We start from the raw sequence: 19986 nt of genomic DNA, 5'->3' as shown, positions 1-19986 counted from the left end.
GTAACCCGAAAGCCCTTCATGGGGAGAGTCACATTGTGCGAGATATTTTAGGGTAATCGGATGTACAAAATGGGTCCTCATCTATTGTAACTCAGCTTTCTGTGTTTAATATCATACCATGCTTTGATAATGCAGAACATTGGCATAAAATCTAATAATATCAAGCAAGACAATTTTAGGCCATTATCTATACTGTTCTGTGAATTCCTGTGAACAAGTATCTCTAGTTTCATTATACAGAAAAATATTTTGTAATTGCCTATTCCCATGTGCCCAAACATTTTGTGAATAACTTTTTTTTGTAAGACATCCTTCTCTTAATGGATGCAGATTAAAAACTATTAACATTTCCAACGTATTTGTTTTTGAAAGTGGAACCTTGGATATCATAATTACCTTAATTGCTAAATTCGGAAGAAACCTCAGAACTGCTGTTGGCCCAAGACTGTCTGCATGAGAGCCATTAGTTCCTTCCTATAGTTGCTGTACTCTGTACTCTGCAGAGCTGCTATGTGGCATTTTGCAGAAGTACTGTATAGATCTGAGTGTTACAAGGAATATTTATATTTTCATATTCCTGTGTATGCTTCCCTGACTTGTGAGGTATGACACTGTCTCACCTAGTCCGAGGAGCTGCCAGAATTCACCTGCCTCAAAACCGCGTTCTTTTCCTCCTTAAGAGCTGGAGAAGTTCATGTTTTAGTTCAGCCCTTTGTGGGAATCCTTATATTGAGTTCTGATGGACTTTTTCAGGGGTGGTTTGAAAAACCATTCTCCGAAAGTAGTCTCAAAATGCGAAGGTTTTTTTGATGGCTTTTCAGTACTATTGTTATTTTTCATGCAGTATGTTTATCAGCTTAAGTTTTTAAATTTGGCTCCCCAGTACTACTGAAATTTATAAACATTTCCTGTCTTCCCAGGAAATTCTACTGTTGTGCTTTACTTTTAAATCTCTATGTACTGTTTTTACTTTGGAAAAGGAACTGGTTTATTTAAAAGAAAGGAAACTAAATAAATCCTTTAAAATTGTAGCGTCAAAGAAGCATTTTATAGTTTCTCCTCCCTTCTGGTTCTGAATTTTGGTGACAGGTGTATTTCTTAATGCAGATATGAAAAACAGTAGCTCCGTATCGAATACATTGACAAACGGATGTGTCATCAATGGACATTTGGACTTCCCTTCCACGACTCAGCTCAATGGGATGGAAAGCAGGAATGACCAGTGCATAACAGGATCTAATGGAATTAGCAGTGGATTAGTTCCAGGACGGCCATTTTCAAGTAGCCAGGGTTCTCTCTGTGTTAATGGGACTGAGGAACCAGAAAAGACCATGAGCGTTAACCCTGAGATGTGCGGTTCTCTGCACCTGAATGGGAGTCCAAGTAGCTGCATAACTAATAGACCTTCTTGGGTGGAAGATATTGGAGAAAATTTGCACTATGGACATTACCACGGGTTTGGGGACACTGCTGAAAGCATCCCTGAGCTTAATAGCGTAATAGAGCATTCCAATTCTGTGAAAGTGGAAGAAAGATACGCCAGTGCCGTCCTGGGTACCATGAACCTTTACCATGGCTCTTAGACAAGTGGCCTGGCTCGGTCTGGAAGCATTAATCCTTCCTGGTAACCAACTCAGAATACTAGTGTAGCATCAACTTAAAGGAATGCCACAACTTGTCCTATTTTTTTATACTTTCTGAAGAAGTAAACTTGTGTTTGACAAGTTTCTCGTGAGTCCTAGTGAATGCATGGGTAGGTTTTTTTAGTGCATAGGTGTTTCTTCCATGGATAGCGGGCCTCTTAAACGATGCACTTTTGGAATTTAAGTTTTCTGCTGCCAATCTCAATTTTTTTTTTAATACTGTCACCGTAAATTGGCATTTTTGCTCTTGTCAAATTAAATTAATATCTGATCAAGATAAATTGGAGGCAGTCAATGAGGTGCTTGGTAATTTAACTCTTTGCATATAGGCTTCATTTTGAACAGCTTGCTTTTACTCATTCCTTCAGAATTTTTGACAGAAGACAGCTATTTCCCTATGCAAGATATGGCCTTACAAAGATTAGTTGCCATGATTTGTATGAAGAAAAGAACATTTGTGATTTCCAGTCTTTTCATTGAAACTCTGCAACTTGCCATAAGAAGGTTTTACTTGTAGAGACACACATGGTGGTTTGGACGCATAAATTATGTCCCTTCTTTCATGAGATAACTCCCTCCCTGGGTTTCAGTGAAAACATACGCAGCCTGGGACTGACTTCTAATTGTTTTTATTACACATTTCCTACTTTGTCTCTAGAATTTTTACCACAAATAATGGTTTCCTTTATATGTAGTGGAAGTTACTCTTTGTAGGAACTGTCAGGTCAAAATATTTAACTGACTATTTTGACTTACATTTTCTTTTTTCCTTGTTTTTGTTTTTTGGGGGTTTTCTGCTTTAAAATACATACCACTATGTATATCCAGTAAACTGAGAGAATTTTGAATCTCTCTTAATAAAACTGTTAAGTTTATGGTTTTATAGAAGTTAGCTTTTGTTTAGGTGACTAGTGATTACACTGTGCAAATATTGTAATGAATTTTTACTTTTTTGATTTTTGTAATAAAAATTGGTAAAGATAGAGAAAATGTCAAATGAACAATGTTCTAAAGTGTCACTAACATTTTGTTTTTAAACTGTCCTTTACAAATTGAATAAAAAAACTCACACTTGATTTGTTCCTAGGGTGTGGTTTCTTTTCCAGGTATGAGGAGTGGGGGAGAGGGAAGTGTCTATGAAAGGAATGGGAAGGAAGGTAGAAGTTTAGTATTGCTTTCAATTTGGTATAAGATTTTACTTTTCTGATTCCCCCATAAAGTTTTCTGGGTGGTGATGGTGGTTGCTTTTTACCACCTTTGATTTACACTAGTTTTACAGACACTTTGTCTTGCTGGATCTGGCGGGATGGGCAGAGGGGCAGGTAATAAATTGCTGTCAGCTAACAGTATTGTGTTATTTTTATCATAAATGACAACAACCATAATTTACTGAGCCATTGGGTAATCAGATATTAAATGAATATAAGCCTTTTTAACATTTAACTTATACATAGTTAGTAAATGGCCATTCTGGCATGCCTGTTTTTGTTACTATAGATTCCGTGCAACATTTTTTACCCCCAGGAAGTACAGTCCAACTTCCAAGACTAACTAAATGTTCTTGGCAGCATCCACGCTTCAGTGAGTTATTGATACAAAGTTTGTCATTGCAGTTCAGTCATTGACACTAGTACATTAAGTTTTTGCTTAGAGATACGTAAGAAAATTATGATGGAACTATATCATGCTTGGAATTTACCTCAAAATAATATAGGAAATTGAGTGGAGATAAAGCTCAAACAAGATTGGGTATGAGCTGATGTTGACATTGGGTACATGAAGGTTCATTATTCTGCCTATATATATTTGGGGAAAGTTTTAATTAGGACTTCAAGAAAAATAATGTTCTATATTTTAAAAAATTGTTAACATTTTAACACTGATTAAAAATAAGCTGTCCTTTTGCTTGTGCTTAACTCACAAAAATTAAGTTCATGCTTAAATAGTAGTTCACTGATTCTAATTTTTTTGGTCTGAAGACCCTTTGTGCTTGTATTCTTAAATAATAATAGCAAACAATTGGAAAATGAAATAAAATATCCAAAATGTCCACTTACAGTAACACCCAAACCGTAAAATACCTAGAACTGTATCTTAAAAAAGTTTTCGAGACCGCTACACTGACAACTGTAGAACATTTCTGAGAAAAAGCAGGCCTAAATAAATGTTTCAATGTACTCAAAGAATATCTGGCCTCATACATATATGTAATTGAGGAAGGGTGAGATCTTTTAATAGCCTTTGCAGTTAGTTAATCATAGGTATTTGATGTAACACAACCACAGTGGTAGTTTCTCAAAGGTTAATTGCAATGTTGAATCAGAAACTAATATCAATGAATTTATTGTACTCAGGGTACAATAAAGTTTCTCTTGCACTTTGAATGGACCTCTAAGCCATGCTTGATTTTATAACATCATGCATTAGCTATTAGGAAAGTATTATTTAATTGAGTTTTGCAGATCTTGCAACTGTTGTAACATTCCATTATTTAATATTAAAAACCACATACGGCTGACAGTCTAATAAAAATTGGAAGCTGTCAAGCATATGTTAGTGGATACAAGTTTTGCAGCATTCTAATTTTTGTTTGAAAGCCCAAGTTTCATCAGTGGCCACAAGTCTTGTCAGTTGCCTTCCTTGAAGTGGCAGGCTCACTTGGTTAATTTTTTAAAATAATGTCTGCCAAATAAAACTGGGAATCAAGATGGCAGAGGAGTGAGAGGAAGTCACACTGACCTCCTCCCAGGACCAACCTGGAATTACAACTAAATTGTGGAGAAATCACCTGGAACAAACAACTGAACAATAGTGACAGAGGAGCCTTATAACCTTGGACAGACAGAAGAACCAGCTTTAGCACAACCTAACTGGTAAGGAGTGCGGGAGAGACTCAAGAACGTGCACGGGGTGCCCATGGGCGGCAGCACCAGAAGGATATTGAAATGGCCAGTTGGATCATCCTGAGAAGAGCGGGGTCTAAACCAAAAGCAGGGATCCCCAGCCTACAGCACCGGAGCCCAAAAAGTACACAGATAACAGCCAGCTGAGAAAAGCGGCGGGGTTGCTCTCTGCCAGAGACAGGCGGCTGGAGATGCAAAGAGCCGTTGAAAGCACCAATGCATAAATTTTTATTTGCAGCCCCTTACCCTGGGCTTCAGGAAAGGCAAAGGCAGGGACAGAATGGGCTAGAGATGCCAGAAGAGAGACTGAGGAAGTAGGCTTTGGGGAGAGAAGCTGGAGAGAGAAGCTACTGAGAGTAGCTGGTGGGATCCCAGTGCTGGCTCATTCCCCGTAGGGCAGCAGCCATCTTGCTCAGGCAAACCAACTCCCCTGAGTGAAAACTAAGTGAGAGGACACAATAGCCACGCCCCCAGGTGGGACTCTGCCCCACCCTGAGCTGTCTAAGCCGGTCTGCTGAGTACAGAGTGACTATAATAACAGCTGAAGGAGACAGCCACAGGCAGTAGATTCCTGAAGTCTCAGACTGCCTATGGTCAAACAAAAATTGCATCTGACATCATCAGAGGCAGATCCAGAAAGTATAAACAGCAGTCTCCTACCATAGAAGTTGACACCACAAAGGATCAAGAGATTAATTTAAGAAGCAGAAGCAAAAAAGAAGAGTCTTACAAATAATGGGAAGACAAAGAAACACCCTCCAATCAAAGGGAAAAGAGGAATCCCCAGAAAGAGAACTAAATGAAATAGAGGCAAGTGAACTAACAGATAACTAAGTTCAAAACAACACTTAAAAGGAAGCTCAGTGAGCTCAAAGAGAACTACGAAAAACTACAGGGAAACTGCAAGGAACTTACTGCAAACTATATCAGCATGAAAAAGGACACAGAAACTATCAATAAGAGACAAGAGGGAATGAAGAATACAATTTCTGAATTGAGAAACACAGTAGAAGGAATCAAAAGCAGGCTAGGTGGAGGAGAGGATCAAATCAGAGAGCTGGAGGACAAGGTAGAATAAAGCTCCCAGAAAGAGCAAGAAAGTGAAAAAAAGACTCAAAAACAATGAAGAGGCATTTAGGGAAATGCAGAACAACTTGAAACGTAATAATATTCATCTAATAGGGATACCAGAAGGAGAAGAGGAGCAAGGGATAGAAAACCTGTTTAAAAAGTAATGATGAAAACTTCCTTAATTTGAGGAGAAGAAAAGTCACAAGTCCAGGAAGCACAGAGGGTCCCATTCAAGAGGAACCCAATGAGGTCCACCTCAAGACACATCATCATTAAAATGGCAAATATCAAAGATCAACAGAGAATCCTAAAGCAAGCAAGGGAGAAAGAGGCAGGAACATATAAGGGAACCCTGATACGGCGAGCAGCTGACTTCTCAGCAGAAACACTAACAAGCCAGAAGGGAGTGGCAAGAAATATTTCAAGTAATGAAAATCAAAGGCCTGCAACCAAGACTGCTCTACCCAGCAAGGCACTCAATTAAAATGGAAGGCAAAATAAGGAGTTTCCCAGACAAAAGAAGGCTAAAAGAATAAACCTCCACCAAACCAGTATTGCAAAATATGCTAAAGCAACTGCTTTAAGAAGATGAAGAAAAAGAGTCTGAAAACCCAGTTCCTTTCACAGTCACCAATACTTGATATTACCAATATTTTTAATACTTAATCTGAGTGTGACAATGATGTGTTATTTTGTTGCTTTATTATTTGTTGAAACTAAACCTGTTTTGGTATATTTCTTGCCTATTTCTATTATTTTTAAAAAAATTTAGATGACTTTTTGGTATTCTCTATCCATTTTTTGATTAAATGTTTGTAGAATTTTTTCCCTAAAAAAAAACAAAAAAACTATTAATTCTTTTTTAGATGTGCTGCAAACACTTTCCTATTCTGTTACTTGTCTTTTAACTTTTTTTATACGTATATTACTATCTAGTCTTAAATGTTTAATGGGGTCATATTTTCAATATCTTTATAGCTTCTGGATTTGAATATGTTACTTCAGGGTAAGAAAAATATTACTTTGTATTTTCTCTGAAAACTCCTTAGATTTTACATATTGACTTTTAACTCACCTGAATATTTTTTGTATAATGTGTGAAATAAGGCTCTATATTTGTTTTATTTCAAGGAATAGTGGTCCATGCACCTTATTTGTTGAATAAACCTTATTTTCCCCATTGATTCAAAATAGCAATTTAATCAGATATTACATTGTTAGATATATACATTTGTTTATACAATGCTAATTTCATTTATCTACTTGATTATTTCTGTGCTGTGTCATTTCTGTGTGTGCTGAGACTTTATAATGGATTTAAATTTTTAAATATTTTATAATGGATCTTGACATTTAAAAAAATAAAATCAATCTGCATTAAAAAAAGAAAGAAAGAAAGAAGGAACTCCTACCTTTTGCAACAACATGGATGAAACTGGAGACTATTATGCTAAATGAAATAAGCCAGTCGGTGAATGATTAATACCACATGATCTCACCTATAAGTGGAATCTATTCAACAAAATAAACCAACAAACAAAATAAACCAGAGGCAAGGAAATGTGGAGCAGACTGAAAGAGACCAGAGGAGATGGGGAAATAGGACAATGGTGGAAAGAAGGGGAAGGGACTAGACAAAGAACATGTATGAATGACCCACGGACATGGACAACAGAGTGGGAATTGACCGTGGGAGCACGAGGTAGGGGTGGATGGGTGGAGGGGGTAAAAGGGGGAAAATTGAGACAACTGTAATAGAATAAACATGACTTTAAAAAAATAGATAAAAATAAAAAAATCATGTCTGCCAAACAGGTCCTTTTTTTTGTTTACATTTATTTTTTTAATTCTATTATAGTTGTCCAAATTTCTTTTTTTTTTCTTTGCTTCCTTCCACCTGGCCCACCCTTTCTGCCCACAGTCAGACCTCTCTCCGTTGTCCATGTCCACTAGTCATTAATACATGTTCTTTGTCTAGCCCCTTCCCCTTCCTTCCACTCTTCCCCAGCTCCCACCTCCTACAGCTCTCAGTCTGTTCCATGTTTCCATGTCTCTGGTTCTATTTTTCTTATTTTGTTCATTAGATTCCAGTTATAAGTGATGTCATATGATATTTCTCTTTCACCAGCTGGCTTATTTCACTTAGCATAATAGTGTCCATTCTGTGGCAAAAGGTAGGACTTCTTTCTGCTGAGTACTATTCCATTGTGTGAATGTACCACAGTTTTTTAATCCACACATCTGATGGGCACTTAGGCTGTTTCCACCACTTGGCTATTATGAATAGTGCTACGAAAATAGGGGTGCAAACTTCTTTCGTATTGGTGTTTTCAGGATTTGTAGGGTGTGTTCCCAGAAGTGGAATCGCTGGGACATAATGCATTATTAGTTTTTAGAGGAAATTCTATACTATTTTCCACAGTGGCTGCACCAGTCTGCATTCCAACAGTGCACTAGGGTTCCCTTTTCTCCACATCCTCACCAGCACTTGTTAATTGTTTAGTTATTAATGATAGCCATTCTGACAGGTGTGAGGTGATATCTCAGTGTGGTTTTAATTTGCATCTCTGGTGGCTAGTGATGTTGAGCATCTTTTCATATGCCTTTGGGCCATCTGTATGTCCTCCTTGGAGTAAATAGTGTCTATCCAGGTCCTTTGGCCATTTATTTATTTATTTATTTATTTATTTATTTATTTAGAGTTTATTTTTTTAATAGGAGAAGGGAGAGAAACATCTATGTGTGAAAGATGGTTGCCTCTTTTTTGTTGTTGTTGTCATAAGATTTTATTTACCTTCAGAGAGAGGAGAAGGGAGGGAGAAAGAGTGAAAGAAACATCAATTGATTGCCTCTTGCCCACCCCTTACTGGGGACCTGGCCCTCAACCCAGGCATGTGCCCTGACCAGGGATCAAACCAAGTGACCTTTATGTTCACAGGCTGGTGCTCAATCCACTGAACCACACCAGCCAGCCTTTGCCCATATTTCCATTGGATTCTTTATCTTCCTGGTATTGAGCTGTATGAGTTCTTTATGTATTTTGGAGATTAAACCCTTGTCTGATGTATCATTGGCAAATATGTTCTCCCATACAGTCAGTTCCCTTTTCATTTTAATGATGGTTTCTTTAGCTCTGCAGAAACTTTTAATTTGATGTAGTACTATTTATTTTTTTTCCTTTATTTCCCTTTCCTTAGGAGATACATTGGTAAAAATGCTGCTATGGGGGATGTCTGAACTTTCAGTGCCTATGTTTTCTGCTAGGACTCTTAGGGTATCACGACTTATATTTAAGTCCTTTACCCATTTCGAGTTTCAAGTCTTAATAACCATAGTTCATCTTTCAAATAAAAATGTGTTCAGAAACGAAAACTAGTTATTTTGTAACACAACAACCAGACAAGTGCTTTTCCTGGAGACAATTTTTATACCTCGGTATGCAATGGAAGTCCTTTGTGCATACTTCCCATTTTATCACACAGAGTGTAGTCAGTGATTGAGATTTAATAAAATTATTTTTACTGCATCAAGGACATTCTTAAGTGGAATTTTTTTTTTAATTGCACAGCAGAGAGGAGTATGATAACCAGGACAATTGTTGCTAAGGCTTTGACCACTGATTCTGAACCGTCAGTGCAAGTGTCAACACAGGAAAGAAGGCAAATCACATCTTGGTAATATACTTGTGACCTGTTGGGTCCCCTAAAAAGGGCTTGCAGCTCCTAAGGGTCTACAGATTATAGGTGGGAACTGCTTGAGTAAATGTCTTTAGTCGTTTGGAGCAATGAGACCTCAGTGACTGATAAATGCTGGGACTGTAGAAGGGTGTTCATTGAATCACTCAGCTTTTCTCTAGATTTGTTTTTTATTTTTATTTTTTGAATAAAAAAGAACAACAGCAAGTGGGAGAAGACTGATAGGAGACAAGAAACAATATTTTTTGAAGAGTTCCTGAAAGGGGAAGACAAGAAATGGGCCATAGGGAGAAAGGGGATGTGTCATCGAGAATTTGAAGATAGGAAGATATAAAAGAAGGAAGACTGATGTGCAGGTGAGAGATAGCCCTTCCTGAGGACAAGAGAAACAGGGTCCTCCCCACCTCCAGAGGGGCAGTGGGCATGGGTGCAAGTGTGGGGAAGGTCCTCCCAGATCACTTCCCCAAGGGAATTGGAAACCATCAGCTCGGGGCAGAAGGGAGAAGAAGTTGGTGTGTGAGGACTGGTGGGAAGGTGAGAGTAAACAGGCGGGACATATGGCATGGTTTCTGGGAGGTACTGGCATCACTTAACATTGCTAGCTATGCAACTAAAAGCAATAGTGAACAGAACAGTTGATAGTTCATGCTGGACTTATTCTGAACTGTGCTTCAGCTAAGCAAATACAGCCAAACACAGAGTTGGTAGAGTAACTGGGATAAGGCATGGGTTTCAGCTGGTTGAGGTGTAGAGTGTAAGGTGGCTTGGAGGGAGCAGAGGGCTGGCAGCTTCCACCAACAGTGGTTCTGGTGGTTCTGGCTGTTGAACGTTGGCCCCCACAGGAAATGGGCTGGAGAGTAGAGGGTGAAGACTGGGACATGTTTGTGATGAGGATCACGACAAGTGGGTGGATAGTCAAGGCAATGCAGCCAAGGGTGTGAGGGGATGAGACAATAGGGTCAGGGGCTCAAAGAATGAATCGCTTTGTGAACAGTGAGATAGCCCCACGTTATGACCTAGGGAACATGTAGAGCGAGACTGAGCCAGGCCCACAAACACTCAAGGGAGGAGGGGGTGGGCCCTGGGTGGAGGGAGCGAGAACAGTCTAGAAGCAGTACCGGGAGCAATGTGAAAGAACCCCAGCACCTCTGAAGGCTCAGGAGAGATCCCATCCTTGGGAGGGCAGCCTTCGCCAGAGAAGGATGCAGCACAAAGAGGACTAGAGTGTAAGAGGCGTTTGGCTAATGCCTGGTCGGGGCTCCAGAAAAGGAGGGCAAGAAGGGCATGCAGAGGTGAGGGAGATTGGAATTGGAGTCTTAAAAGGGAGGAACAAGCACTGGGAAGGACTGGGAAAAAATTAAGTTTTAAAAATGCATGTTTGCCAGATTTCCTCTTAATCATGCACCAAAAATGACTGTTAAGCAACAAAATAATTTGTAAGGGAGGAAAAATAATTTTCCTTCTACTGCCCTACGTTCTCCTGGCTACACTAACAATCAAACTGACATGAGACAGGTTAACAGAAAACAGCCAAATTTATTACTTATGTACGTACATATGAAGGTTCCATAAAAACTATGGACCCCAGGATGAATATGGCAGTTAAGGCTTATATCCCTCAGTAAGCTAAGGAGAAGGGTGTGTGTGTGTTGTGATTTAGGACTTCAAAGGGGAGGAAAGCAATTCACATGAATACAAATGTTTTATAAATGTTTGCGGGGCCAACTTGGACAGTGGGACATGGTGAGGACTTCGATCAAACAGACCTTGCTGAGTTCCTCCCTATCATACTTAGTTCGTATTACACTACAGGTATCTATGATGATGGATAGAAGACCTGCTCCAAAGTTTAGGCAGTCAGGAAGAAAATCAAAGTTTCTTCCTGAATGTTTTATTTTTCTTAAAAATAACCACATTAAAATAATCAATATCCCTAAAAGGCATATTTGGGGGTGGCAAACTGCCTCCTCTCAAATTCACACAAATGAATTTGACTCAAGCAAATGAGACGTTTATGGTGTCTTATTTTTTTCTCTGTTACAAGTAATGCAGGAATGAGCATCTCTGTGCAAACCTCTCTTTGGTTTTGTGGAACGGGGCACTAAGAGTTGATTAGGTCTCAAAAACTGAAACTAGCTAGCTGCTTTGGTAGATAATCATAAAGTTGGGAATTCAAAATTTAGATGGTGATTTTAGAACTGTGATAGATTAAGAAAAAGAAGCTGCAAAGGCTGAAATGGTTAAAGACACTTGAAGGTGTTCAGGAGGGGACAGGCTCAGACAGGGGAAGGAGAAATGGCATCCTTGGCACGTCTGTATCCCCCTGGGACCCATCAGTAGACAGAAACCACACAGTAATTTAGAGGTAATTTTAATATTAAAAAACTATTGAGCTATATTAGAATGATAATTAATTACATAGCTGGGAGGAAAATTCTGAAGGTATGCCAGGGCTGGGGGTGAGGACTTAGAAGTGCAAGCTTTAAAAAGGGTCCCTTGGCCAGGCTGCAGTTTGAGCCTCCAGGGAGAGCTGTGGTCACCGCCCACCGGATGGTGAAGTGCCCCGAGTACCTGGACCAGGGCAAGTCAACAGACCCACCAAGCAGGTGACACATTCCTGAGATGAAGGCAAGCTGAAGCTGGCAGAGCACCCAGAGGCCACTGCTGCAGGCACGAGGCCTGGAGTCCATGTGGGGTGGTCACCCAACCCTGGCCTTCGTGTCACTGGGGGAAACAGTGCACCAGAGTACCTCCAGATATTAGATATTAGACCAGATATTAGACCATCACCACACAAGCACGTGCACACACACGCCACCAATGAATGTGCAAGAGGGGCAAGAAAGGGCAAAATGGCACATCCCAACCAGGGAGAGACCCTGTCCTCCTGCTGTGTCCCCTGCTGCATGCCCTCCGCTGACAAAGCTTAGCATCACGCCTACCGTGAAGGAGAAGTGCTTAGAGTTCAGTCCAATACCACAGAGCAGTGCTGAAGAGTGAATTCGGACTCAGAAGCCATGAGCTGACAGCTGGCAGAGCACCCACTCTGTACGTGCCTTTGTCAGTTCTTCACAAATAATTGTTTCTTTGTTTAAAAGGTATAAAAGCTCTCTGGTCACTTCTTTGAGTCTCATATTTCTATGAATTTAATGTGAACAAAATTAAATTTATTTTTTATGTCAATTTAATTATTAGGTCAGTCAAAGAGCCTAGAAGGAAAGAAGGAAAAAAAATGCCCTCCCCCTCCCAATGTCCGCCACCCTCAGGAGAGGTCAGCCGGGGAGGGAGGAAGGAGGGGGGCGGACCCTGAACGGGTGGGGGGGGAGGTGGGAGGGAGCACAAAAGACACATCAGTTTTTTTTCATTTTATTGCTGGTTTGTTTTTTTTTTTTAAGGATGATCTGAAACAGATACATTCAAATAAAAACATTTAAATAACAAAACAAGGAAGATTGGATCAGAACAACTGCTTGGTTCATCTAAGTCCCTCCCATCTTTCTACAACCCCCTCCACAACACCTCCCTGAACTTCAGGATTCCAGAGCAGGTGGAAAACAACGTACATTTTTCTGTTTTACCATTTAGTAACACCACAATGCTATCACCAGTGAATTTTTATCAAAATGTTTTTCGGAAACAACTACAAAAATTGCAACTCAGACACATCAATGAGTAGGACCCATTCCTTTTCTGCTAAAAAATTTCATTACCGTCATTTGCTGGTACTACTTTTCTGACAGTTCATATAATTCAAGATAATCTAAGCCAATTTTGCAAGCAAAACAACATGGACCACTACATCAAATAGCACATTAAGTCCCCAATACATAAAAATGACATTATTTCCTTATTTCAGTAGTTTTGAAATTCTCTCCAGAAGAGAAAGAGGGGGGAAGGCTGACAGGCCTCCAACAGAACAAGGCCACATTCATTCCAGGCAGGATGGAGTCTGCCCACAGGCAGGGGACCTGGGGTGAAAATTACAGCTACCGAAGTGTGCCCATTAGGTTACATAAAAAAAGAACAAAAATGTCAATGTATATGCTAGCAATGATGTCCATTAGCAGTCTCTACATCCTGTGAGCATCTGGGTATGACAATGGCAAGATTTTACAACAAAGGAAATCAATGTAGCCTTTCCCTCATGTAGAGGGAAAATCCTCTTAATGGATGGAGGTAACAACAGACTCAGGAACAGGTGAACAGAGCAGAGACTGCACGGACACACTCAAATGAGACTCTCATCTTAGTTTGTGAGTCAAATAAACATTTGCCACCCAAGCAGCAGCGAATTCTCTCAGCAAAAAAGTAAGGAAAGGAGAAAAGGCCAGGCTGATGACTACCAGAGGGGAGCCTGACCAGAACCTTCCCTGCATGACAGCTCCCACCTGGTGTGCATTCCCTGCCTTGGTTTTTCCTGTCACAGTGATCGGCATGGTTTTTGACTCCTCATGAGCCCTGACCAACACACTGAGAGATGTCATTCTCACCTGCATCGGACACTGACCTTCCAGAAACGTGAAATCCCTTCAGAGCCTTCCAGCCATCGGGCCAGAGCAAGCCACTTTGAGTTTCAGATAGAGTTTAAATGTGAACCAAGACACAGATTTGTTGAGGTGACATCAGCCAAGCATAGTGTTTGTGTAAAAACCACTCTGCCGCATTTGATGAGGGCCAAGGAGGTCTCTCTGGTAGAGGGCGGTCTTTGTGATCTCGGACAGGGGCTCATGAACCTGAAGTAATGATTGCTCTCAGGGAGCTACCGGGACAGGCAGGTGTGTGGCTGTCACCCTTTGAAGCTCCAGCCAAGAGCAGCAGCAGGAAGGAGGAAGAAAACAAAGGGAGGAGAAAGCACAATCCCCTGAAGGAGCACAAAACTTCACTGTCTTAGGGCAGCAGGGATCAGTTGCTGACAGCTGGAACCGCGCTCCGGGGAGAGGCAGAGGAATATGTTGTGGAGAAAAACAAACCCAGGGGAGTGTAATTTGTCCTGATCTAGGAAAAGCATTTTCTACCTCAGATTCACCTGTGTGAGTCTGGCGGCTGCCATGCTTGCTAAGGTCATTTTCAGTATTTGTTCAGAGTTTGTGGTTTAGGTGACATAAGATTCGTGACATCATTGGGCTAATAGAAGAACCAGCAGATGGAGATGGAAACAGGGTCCTTGAGGTTGTCAAAAGAAAGACAGCCTGATAAACCCACAGCCAAGAGCCTGGAGAGACACGGTGAGTAATACAACATGGTACCTAGAACAGAAAACAGACATTAGCTAGAAACTAAGGAAATCTGAAGAAGGATGGACCTCTGTTATAACATGTACCAACACTCGTTCCTTAATTGTGGCGGATGTATCATACTAATATAAGGTGTTAATGAAAGCGGTGTATATGGGAGCTTGGTACTATCTTTGCAGTTTGTAAATGTAAAACTATTCTAAAAAATTACTTTGTAAAAATTGTCAACATTTGCAGGATGTGCCCCAAATGGACACCCAACTGCCGCTCCAGTAGAAGAGTGCGAGGTGTGGGAGTCCTCTTTGTGGTCCCTGTTATCCAGGGGGAAGTAAGAGGTAGGAATGATTGTAAGACATCTGGAAAGTGGAACTAAGCGTGGGCGGGTCTGTGCTCTTTACCTGGTCCCTGGGTAAATGTGTCAATGCGTAAATGTGTTAAACGTTAGTGCGGTGATGGCCATGGGGGAAGGGGGCACGGGTCGGTGGAGGTGGGTGAAGGGGACGAAAGTGAGGGCAGAAAGAGACTTTGCTTGAGGCAATGGACACACTATGCATGTGCAGATGATGTTTTAGAGTTATACACTTGAAATCTGTATGGTTTTGTGAATCAATGTCGCCCCAATAAATTCAATTAAAAAATTGTTAGATACATGTTTAGAAGTTTGTTAGCATAAGGCATTGGACAGGTGTGGAAAATGGACACTCTCTGACAGTTGAGGGGGCTGGAAAGTTTTATTGCTTTGAGGACAGTTTGTCATTGTATATTACCAATTAAAATGTTCAGAACCTTCAGCTGCAGTCCCCCTCAAGGAGGACTTTGTTGCAGAAATATTCAGTCACATATAAAATATAAAATGACAGATCATTGCAATATTGTTTGTTGTTACGAAACTTTGGAAGCGACTTAAATGTAATTAGCGGGGAGTCGTTAAACTTATTTTGATGCCACAGGATATGGGAGACTAAGGAAAGGAGAAAAACGCAGGGCAGTCTCCCACACCTAACAGGCAGACACCTCCTGGGCACCTCTGCAGGTGAAAAGACCACGGCTGTAGCAGAATACCATGCGTGTTTTAAAAGGAAAAAAGACGAAGTCCCAAGCTCCATATCTATGAGTGAATGTGTATGTGATGTGCAGACACCACACGGCTGGGAGGGGTTATCTCTGGGGTCAGGGGTACAGTGGACAGAGGGTGAAGGACTTTCACTTAGGGGCTAGACTGCCAGGGTTCACATGCCAATCCACTTAGTGCTGTGCAACCTGGGCAAAATACTTAGCCCTCTCTCTGCCTCCATTTCCACATCTGTACAATGGGACTTGTGACAGTGTCTACCTCACATTCATATATATATATAGTCAAGTTATAAAAGATACCTCTTTTTAAAAAGATGCTGAAAACTGGCACACAGAGGGAAGAACAAGATGACAGGAAAATTAGCATTACATAGGAAGACTGGGCCTGGAGGGAACCAAGAGCAACTTTGCCTCCAGGAGTACAGAGTCAAGGAAAAGACCTTCCAGCTGGAGCATAGCTCTCACAATTAACAAAGCTACCCAGAAAGCCTCAAGGAACCTGCATTCTCTGATTTACCCCAAATGCCCACCACAATCCAGGTTGCCTTTAATATCATTATTTTATTCAAAGTACTTTAGCTATCTATCTTGGAAACCAAATTTAATTAAGTTGGCTCCTTGACTGTGTGTGGATTTTTAAAGTTGAAATGGTGATATTTAAAGTATTAGTGGCTATTTTTGAAACTGGAAAGGAAGTAATTCATTTCACCTTGAAAGAGACGACTCATGGAAAAGAAGTTAAAACATGCTAAAAGAGAATTTAAAGTGCAATTGAAATTAAACCATTAGATTTGCTGAAGTTACACATATAGGAAGTTGTCAGCTATGCTCCTCCTACCCTGCTTTTAATTTCTGTGTTTTATAAGAGTGGAAAATTTTCTCTGAAACTTTTTTATGGAATGTGACAGAATGTGTTTCTGCCAAAATCAAGACTGCATCCTTACAGAGATAATATAACTCAATTAATCAGTATAATGAATAAAGATATGCAATTTAAAAAAAAAAACAAAAAACAAGTCACTAGTGCCTGCCAGATTTGATCAAAATGAAAAGATCAGGGGACTTCTGGCCAAAATGGAGACATAGGTAGATACACTTTGCCTCCTCACACAACCAAAAGAAGGGCAAAAATAAATTTAAAAACAAAAAGTAACCAAAATTGCCAGAAAATCAAACTGTATGGAAGTCTGACAACCAAGGAGTTAAAGAAGAAACATCCATCCAGACCGGTAGGAGTGGCAGAGACAGGCAGCCAGGGAGAGAGGATGTGCAGCAAGGAAGCAACTGATGGTTGGCAGACCCACGTTTGCATGCAGATAAACCAGGAGGAACAGCTGGGGAGTGAGGAGCTGGGGAGGTTTATCTGCACATTTGCATGCAGATAAACCAGGAGGAACAGACTGCACAATCCAGGATTCTAGTGCAGGAAAAGAAAGCCTCAAAACCTCTGGAGGTAAAAACCTATGGGGGTTGCACTGGCATGGGAAACTCCCAGCCTCACAGGAGAGTCTGTTGGAAAAAACCACAGGGTCCCAGAATGTACACAACCCCACCCAACCTAGAAATCAGCATGAGAAGGGCCCAATTTGCTTGTAGGTAGTGGGGAAAGTGACTGAAAGCCAGCAGAGAGCCAAGCAAGCAGCACTGTTCTCTTTCTGATCCCTCCCCGACACACAGCATCACAATGCAGTGACCTGGGTTGTCCCGCCCTGGCAAATACCTAAGGCTCCGCCTCTCCCAACATAATATGTGCACTGAGACAAAGAAATATGGCCCAAATAAAAGAACAGATCAAAGCTCCAGAAATAGAACTAAGCAATGAACAGATAGCCAACCTATCAGATGCACAGTTCAAAACACTGGTAATCTGGATGCTCACTGAATTGGTTGAGTATGGTCGCAAAATGGAGGAAAAAGTGAAGGCTACACAAAGTGAAATAAAGACAAATATACAGGGAACCAACAGTAAAGGGAAGGAAACCAGGACTCACATCAACGATATGGAGCAGAAGGAAGGATAAACATTCAACCAGAACAGAATCAATAAACAAGAATTCAAAAAAATGAGGACAGGTTTAGGAACCTCTGGGACAACTTTAAATGATCCAACATCTGCAACATAGGGGTGCCAGAAGGAGAAAAGGAAGTGCAAGAAATTGGAAACTTATTTGAAACAATAATGAAGGAGAACTTCCCCAACCTGGCCAAGGAAATAGACTTCCAGAAGATCTAGGAAGTTCAAACAGTCCCAAAGAAGTTGGGCCCAAGGAAGCACACACCAAGGCACATCATGATTAAACTACCCAAGATTAAAGATAAGGAGAGAATCTTAAAAGCAGCCAGAGAAAAAGAGACAGTTACCTACAAAGGAGTTGCCATAAGACTATCAGCTGATTTCTCAAAAGAAACCTTACAAGTAAGAAGGGACTGGAAAGAAGTATTCAAAGTCATGAAAGGCAAGGACCTACATTCAAGATTCCTCTATCCAGCAAAGCTATCATTTAGAATGGAAGGGCAGATAAAGTGCTTCCCAGATAAGGTCAAGTTAAAGGAGTTCATCATCACCAAGCCCTTATTACATGAAATGTTAAAGGGACTTAACTAAGAAAAAGAAGATCAAAAACTATGAACAGTAAAATGATGACAAACTCACAACTATCAGCAACTGACCCTAAAAACAAAAACAAACTAAGCAAACAACTAGAACAGGAACAGAATCATAGAAATGGAGATGGGGGAGAAGTGGGCAGAATGGGGGAAAAGATACAGGGAATAAGCAGCATAAATAGTAGGTACAAAAGAGACAGAGGGAGGTTAAGAATAGTATAGGAAATGGAGAAGCCAAAGAGCTTATATGTATGACCCATGGACATGAACTAAGGGTGGGGGGAATGTTGGAGGGAGGGGCAGTGCAAGGCAGAGGGGAATAAAGGGGAGAACAAATGGGACAACTGTAATAGCATAATCAATAAAATATATATTTAAAAAAAGAAAGGATCAGATAACATGGCAGGGTGCAGGGGTGTTAAGTGAAAGGCAACCTGCAGAATGCAAGAAATATTTTCAAACCATATATCTGATAAGGGGTTAGTTTCCAAAATATTTAAGAAACTCCTACAACTCAATAGCAAAAACAACAATTAAAAAATGGGCAAAAGACATGACCAGACATTTCTTGAAAAAAGACATACAAATGGCCAACAGGTACATGAAAAGATGCTCAACTTTTTCCACTAATCATCAGAGAAGTGCAATTCAGTACCCCAATGAGGTTATCACCTCACACCATTAGGGTGACTATTTTTTTTTAAAGATGTATTGGCGAGGATGTGGATAAATTGATAAATTAGAACCCTGTACACAGTTGATAGGACTATAATTTGATGTAGGCACTATAAAAAATGGTATGGAGTGCCTACAAAACATTAGAACTACCTTACTTCTTGATATTTATCCAAAGGAAAGGAAATTCATTTAGAAAAGATATCTGCACACCATATCCATCTCAGCAGTATTCACAAAAGCCAGGATATGAAATCAACACAAAACGTCCATCAACAAAGGAATGGATTAAAAAATGTGGTATATAGATTCAAAGAAATATTTTTCAGCTTTACAAAAGAAGGAAATCCTACCATTGCAATGATATGAATGTACCTGGAGGATGTTATGCTAAGTGAAATAAGCCACTCACAGAAGGACAAATACTGCATGTTTCTCTTATATGAGACATCTAAAATAGCCAAACATGTAGAAATAAACAAGAGAATTACTAGGGGATCGGAGGAAGAGGCTAATAGGGAGTGTTTATTCAATAGGTGTACAATTACAGTTACCCATGATAAGCAACTTCTGAAATCTGCTGTACAACTAGTGCCTACAGCTAACAATAAGGTATTGTGCACTTAAAACTGTGTTAAGAAAGTAGCTCTCATGTTAAGTGTTATTACCGACCCCACACACAGAAACACAAGAAAACTTTTTGAGATGACAGATATGTTTATTACTTTGATTGTGGTGATGGTAACACAAGTGTATATATATGTCCAAACTCACCAAATTATATACAATTAATTTTGTGTAGTTCTTCTATGCTAATTATACCTCAATAAAGCTGTAAAAAATTAAGTTACATTTCAGCCATTTGAAAAAAATAAAACTAGTGCTTGTTTGGCTTTACTTTATACACAATTCTCTTGCTTAATTGCTTTGAAATGTCTGAAGCAATATTACATATTGAGCATTTCTAAATTGTTTCTGCCTTTAATGCTTCAGTATTTCATCATTTAGGATCATATTTATTGTTGGTTCCTGGAAAATATATTATATTATGTGAGTTCTCTTCTATTTCAAGTTACATCAAGTC

General features: G+C 40.1%; 1 protein-coding gene across 1 annotated transcript in view; it reads left to right on the top strand.

The window, feature by feature from the left end:
- The window catches only part of ANKRD10 (ankyrin repeat domain 10), a 33705-nt gene extending 30927 nt beyond the window's left edge, over positions 1 to 2778 (top strand). Inside the window, exon 6 of the mRNA XM_054565855.1 lies at positions 1108 to 2778. Within this exon, the coding sequence (XP_054421830.1) occupies positions 1108 to 1583 (476 nt within the window). The 3' untranslated portion in view covers positions 1584 to 2778. The remainder of the gene's footprint in view (positions 1 to 1107) is intronic.
- Positions 2779 to 19986: the final 17208 nt, after the last annotated feature.

The sequence above is a fragment of the Pteronotus mesoamericanus genome, unplaced genomic scaffold (genome assembly GCF_021234165.1).
Source record: "Pteronotus mesoamericanus isolate MK-2021 breed Mesoamerican mustached bat unplaced genomic scaffold, CSHL_Meso_final contig_169, whole genome shotgun sequence".
Lineage (NCBI taxonomy): Eukaryota > Metazoa > Chordata > Mammalia > Chiroptera > Mormoopidae > Pteronotus > Pteronotus mesoamericanus.
The sequence above is the reverse complement of the archived record's forward strand: the minus strand, read 5'-3'. Positions and strand labels throughout refer to the sequence as shown.